The 5,275-nt window shown below is 53.4% G+C and overlaps 2 protein-coding genes across 2 annotated transcripts in view; one reads left to right on the top strand and one right to left on the bottom strand.

Moving 5' to 3' along the window:
• Positions 1 to 494: 494 nt before the first annotated feature.
• ENH_00005610 (hypothetical protein, conserved) lies at positions 495 to 2,027 on the top strand (the record flags this gene model as incomplete). The annotated part of the gene is made up of 1 exon (XM_013578487.1): positions 495 to 2,027. The coding sequence occupies one exon, from the start codon at positions 495 to 497 to the stop codon at positions 2,025 to 2,027; it is 1,533 nt and encodes a 510-aa protein (XP_013433941.1).
• A 1,922-nt stretch (positions 2,028 to 3,949) lies between these two features.
• ENH_00005600 (Transcription-repair-coupling factor, related) overlaps positions 3,950 to 5,275 on the bottom strand; it is a gene marked incomplete at both ends in the record, with an annotated part of 4,451 nt that continues 3,125 nt past the window's right edge. The window contains 2 exon segments of the mRNA XM_013578486.1: positions 3,950 to 4,264; positions 4,269 to 4,331. Coding sequence (XP_013433940.1) covers positions 3,950 to 4,264; positions 4,269 to 4,331 — 378 coding nt within the window.

Here is a 5,275-nt window from a genome sequence, read left to right as displayed (position 1 = left end):
CCGTATTTCTCGTGCCGAATTCAATTGCTGCTGCTGCTGCTGCTGCTGCTGCTGCTGCTGCTGCTGCTGCTGCTGCTGCTGCGTGTCTCTTCAGATACATTTACAAGCGACTCAACGCTCTGGGGAGACAAGGAGCTTCTTCTCCTTCCCGTCCCTGCTGCGGGGGCCCCCGGGGGCCCCCGGGGCCCCAGGGGCCCCCGGGGCCCCAGGGGCCCCCGGGGCCCCTGGGGCCCCCGGGGGTCCCGGGGGCCCTGGGGGCCCCGGGGGCCCTGGGGCCCCCGGGGGCCCCGAGGCTGCAGCAGGGGCCCTGGGGGGCCCCTGAAGGGGCAGCGCATGCAGAGGCTGCTGCATGCAGAAGCAAAGGGTGTGGGGCTGGGTGTGGGGCCCCCGAGGATGAGGTGTACGTACACCCGAGGCAGCAGCAGCCTGGGGCCCTTTTGGGGGCCCCTGGGGGCCCCTCGTCGAGCAGCAGGGAGCAGCAGCAGCTGAAACGTATGCTGCTGCAGCTGCTGGAGGAAGCAGCAGAGGAACGCCGGCTGCAGCAGCTGCAGCAGCAGCAGCAGCAGCAGCAGCAGCGGGATGTGGGCCTCGGCTTCGGGCTGCAGCGCAGCACAAACACAGCAACAGCTGCTGCTGCTGCTGAAGGAGTGCTGCCGCAGCAGCAGCTGCAGCGGCAGCAGCAGCTGCAGGAAAGGCTAGCCTATCGCCAAAGAGAGCAGCAGCAGCTGCTGCTGCAGCAGCAGCTGCAGCAGCAGCAGCAGCATTTCCTGCAGCAAGGGAGCGGCGTGCAGCCGTCGGCGGTGAGAGCCTCGCTGCACTTCGCTCCACTGCAGCAGCAGCAACTCCTGCAGCAGCAACTACTGCAGCAGCAGCAGCAGCAGCAGCAGCAGCAGGGGGCCCCTCTTCTGTCCCCTGTGGGGCGATGGACTTTACCTGTCCCCAGAGATATTCCCGTGGGGGGCCCCCCGAGGGCAGCTTTTGGTAGGGGGGGCCCCTGTCCCTCTGTCTCTAAAAAGCAGCAGCTAGCAGCAAAAGCAGCAGCAGCAGCAGCAGCAGCAGCAGCAGTTTTCAAGAAGTCCCATAGTGCTGCGCAGCTTCACTGCCTAAGCCCGTATGCAGCAGAGGTTTCTTCACCTGCTGCTGCTGCTGCTGCTGCTGCTGCTGCTGCTGCCTGTCGCGCCGGCGGCGCTGCTGCAGCTGCTGCTCCACGCAGCACAGCAGCAGCAGCAGCAGCAGCAGCAGCAGCAGCAGCAGCAGCAGCAAGAAGACAAAGAACCCCCATCAAGGCCAAAAGGGCCTCCACGCCTGCCCCTTTTGTCTGCGGCAGCACGCGCAGCAGCCACAACATCCTGCTGCAGCAGTCAGCAGCAGCAGCAGCAACTCGACTGGCTGCTGGCAGCAACAGGAGCAGCAGCAGCAGACACATCAGGAGGTCCCACAGCACTGGAGAGCTGCTTTTGAAGCCCAAGGCGGCAAACCAGCAGCAGCAGCAGCAGCAGCAGCAGCAGCAGCAGCAGCAGCAGCAGCAGCAGCAAGCTGCAGCAACACTTTCTGCAAGACGGGCAACGACCCCTGTGAAGCTCCCCACAGCCGCTGCTTCCCGTTGCTGCCAGCCCCAGCGCATGCAGCAGCAGCAGGCGCGGCAGCAGCAGCAGCAGCAGCAGCAGGAAGACGCTGCTGCTGTTGCCTCTGCAGCAGCCGCCAGTTTGCTGCTGACTGTAGAGGCCTCAGCAGCAGAAGCAGAAGCAGAAGCTGCTGCACTGCATGCAGCAGCAGCAGCACTTGCTTCCGCGCAGCGCAGGGCCTCGCTGCAGCTGCTGTCGCTGTGGGGATCGTGTGGGGTGGAGACGATCCCGATCCCGATCCCCGAGGGGCCCCACAGCAGCAGCAACTTCTTGCTGCTGGAAGAGCTGCAGCAGCAAACAAAAGGAGACAACTTCTTTTTGGAAAAGATCCACACAACAGCAAGCTCGCTGGACTTGCTGCTGGAAGGAGACAGACAAGAAGCAAAAGCAGACAAGTTCTGAACAAGCTGCTGCCCAGCGGCAGGCTGCTGCTGCTGCTGCTGCTGCTGCTGCTGCTGCTGTGCTGCTGCTGCTGCTGCTGGTTTGGAACGGCGGGCAAGAGCTCGGGGGCTCTAGCCCACTCCAGCAGCAGCAGCAGCAGCAGCAGCAGCGGTGGCAGCAGAAGTAAGAGCAGCAGCCGCAGCATAAGCACTAGCAGCAGCAGCACTAGCAGCAGCAGCAGCAGCAGCAGCAGCAGCAGCAGCAGCAGCAGCAGCAGCAAGCGGCTGCTTCTCGCCTTGGTGTTAACAAGGCCTGAGGCTGTTTGCTGCAGGTGAACATACACTTGAACGCAAGAATTCAATTTATTTGTTTTTTGAATTCTTTTTCACTTTTATTTTATTTTAAAAATAAATTTTTATTTTTCTTTATTTGCATTTATTTGTGCAAGTGATCCAGGTGTACGTACACTCGGCGTGCATGCAAAAGTACCTTTTTAATTTCTTTTTTGTTTTTTTATTTAATTTAATTTAATTTAATTTAATTTAATTTAATTCTTTTATTTTTTGCAAATTATTTATTTGCTGCTTTTACGCCCCCGTGTCTCTTGGCACTGTCTCTTTTTGATTTCTAATTTCTTTTTGAACTTTTTCTTTTTTGTCTTTTTTTATTTTTTAATTCTTTTTTGTCTCTTTTCCATTTTTGTCTCTTTTTAGTCTTCTTTTTGCATCTGTTTTTCTCATTTGTGTCTCCTTTTTCCTCTTTTGATTCTTTTGTTTCATTTTATCTTTTTTTATCTTCTTCTTTTTTCTTTTTTTGATTTCTTTTTCGATTTCTTTGTCTCAAAAGGACAAAAGAATACAATAAGAGAAAACCGGCGGGGGCCCCCAAATTGGCTTATTAGAGATTCTCAACGGGGGGCCCCCCAGGGGGCCCCCAGGGGGCCCCCAGGGGGCCCCCAGGGGGCCCCCAGGGGGCCCCCAGGGGGCCCCCAGGGGGCCCCCAAGGGCCCCCTTAGGGGCCCCCCTAGGGGCCCCTAAGGATACTCTTAGGGGCTTCCCAGGGGGCCCCCAGGGGCCCCCGTAGGGGCCCCCAGGGGTGCCCCTAGGGGCCCCCCAGGGGCCCCCGTAGGGGACCCAAAGGGGCCCCCCTAGGGGCCCCCGGGGGCCCCACGAAGCGGAAAAAAAAATAAAAAGTTCTTAAATGTATTTGTTGCAGTCGAAGGGCAACAGACCCTCCAGAAAAAAGGAGAAAAGAAAGAAACTGGCGAGGTGCTGCTGCTGCCAGCAGGGAAACGAAAAGAGACAAAAAAAAACAAAAAAAAGGAAAAAAAAGGATTAAAAAGGCACAAAAAAGGGAAAAAAAGATCAAAAAGGGGACAAAAAAGGGACAAAAAGAGACAAAAAAAGGGACAAAAAGGAACAAAGAAACAAAACAGATAATGAAAAAATAAAAAAAAAGAAAAAAAGAGAAAAAGGGAAAAAAGTGGGAACGAACTCTCTCCTTGCGAGGCCCACAAAAAGACGAAAGGAACAGAAATAAGTAATTAAACATTTTATTTATTTATTTATTTATTTATTTATTTATTTATTTATTTATTTATTTATTTATTTATTTATTTATTTATTTATTTGATTCATAATTCATTATTTAACTGATTAGTTGACAAACTCTGGGTAAAAAAGGCAGCAAAAAACGAACGCAGCAGCAGAGCTTTGGCCGCAATGCATTCAAGCTGCTGCTGCAGCCCAGCAACAGCAGCAGCAGCAACAGCAGCAGCAACTGCAGCAGCAGCAGCAACTGCAGCAGCAGCAGCAGCAAGTGCAGCGGCTGCAGCTGATGCGAGAAGCTGCCGCAACCCCCCGCAGCTGCAGTTGCAGCGCGACTCCAGCAGCAGCAGCAGCAGCAGCAGCAGCAGCAGCAGCAGCAGCAGCAGCAGCAGCAAATTAGATTGCCACAATCCAATCGGTTTTCTCTTGCGGCATTAAGGCCTTTAGGGCCTCAAGTAGTCTTTTTGTCTCCTCCACAACTTCTTCTTCTGCAGTCCCTTTTGCCCTTTCCGCCCACTCAGGGGGCCCCCCAGAACCCCCACAAAGAGGGGGCCCCTCAGGGGCCCCTCCACAGTTAAGGGCCCCAGGGGCCCCTCCATAGTTAGGGGCCCCAGCCGCCCCTCCACAGTTAAGGGCCCCAGGGGCCCCTCCATAGTTAGGGGCCCCGGGGGCCCCCCTGGCCTGTTCTGGCCTGGGGTTCTCAAGGGGCCCCTCAACGTTGGGGGCCCCTGGGGCCCCACATGTCTCTCCTGTGCCCTTTTTGGTCTTTGTTTGATGCTGCTGTTCCACACTCTCTAAAGGGGGCCCCGGGGGGCCCCCCAACCCCCCCAAGAAGCTGGTTTGGGGCCCCTGAGGGGCCCCCTGAGGCCCTCTGAGACCCTCCTGGGGCCCCCGAGGGCCCCCCTGAGACCCTTCGAGGCCCTCTGGGGGCCCCCCGGGGCCCCCCTGAGACCCTTCGAGGCCCTCTGGGGGCCCCCCGGGGCCCCCCTGAGACCCTTCGAGGCCCTCTGGGGGCCCCCGGGGGCCCCGCTGAGGCCCCTCGAGGCCCTCCTGGGGCCCCTGGGGGGCCCCCGCAGCGGCGGTGCTGCAGGCTGCGGGTTTGGTGGGGTTGTTGTGATTGAAAAGGTATTTATTTTTTATTTTTTTGGACTTCAAATAAATCTCCAAAAGTTCCCGCGCGTCTGCTGCTGCCTCTGCCTGCAAATTCATTTTTTCTTGAAGAGACATTCCCGCGAAGAGCCTGAGAGGAAAAAAAAAAAAATAAATAAAAATGGATTTATAACACTATTTGTATAATTATATTATTGAAAATAATAAACAACAAATACAATTAATAAGTAATAAACAATAAACAATAAATAATAAACAATAAATAATAAATAATAAATAATAAATAATAAATAATAAATAATAAATAATAAATGACAAATTATAAATGGTAAATAATAAATAATAAATAATAAATAAAGAATTGGTAAACAGTTACTAGGAGTGAGCAGTTCAAAACAAATGAAGAAATGACACAAAAGGAATTATACAAAAATAAACAAATAAAAATATAATTATAATCCAAGTATTGAATAACAAATAAAGGAATCTATGCTGAAGAAGTAATAGAAAAGTAGAAACATGTAATAATAAATAAATAAATAAATAAATAAATAAATAAATAAATAAATAAATCAGAGACACGCTGAAGACTTCTCGGTGGCCCCAGGGGGG

Source organism: Eimeria necatrix, genomic scaffold (genome assembly GCF_000499385.1).
Source record: "Eimeria necatrix Houghton genomic scaffold, Enh_scaff1164, whole genome shotgun sequence".
Lineage (NCBI taxonomy): Eukaryota > Apicomplexa > Conoidasida > Eucoccidiorida > Eimeriidae > Eimeria > Eimeria necatrix.
Note: the sequence above shows the minus strand (reverse complement) of the source record. Positions and strands in the feature narration are given on the sequence as shown.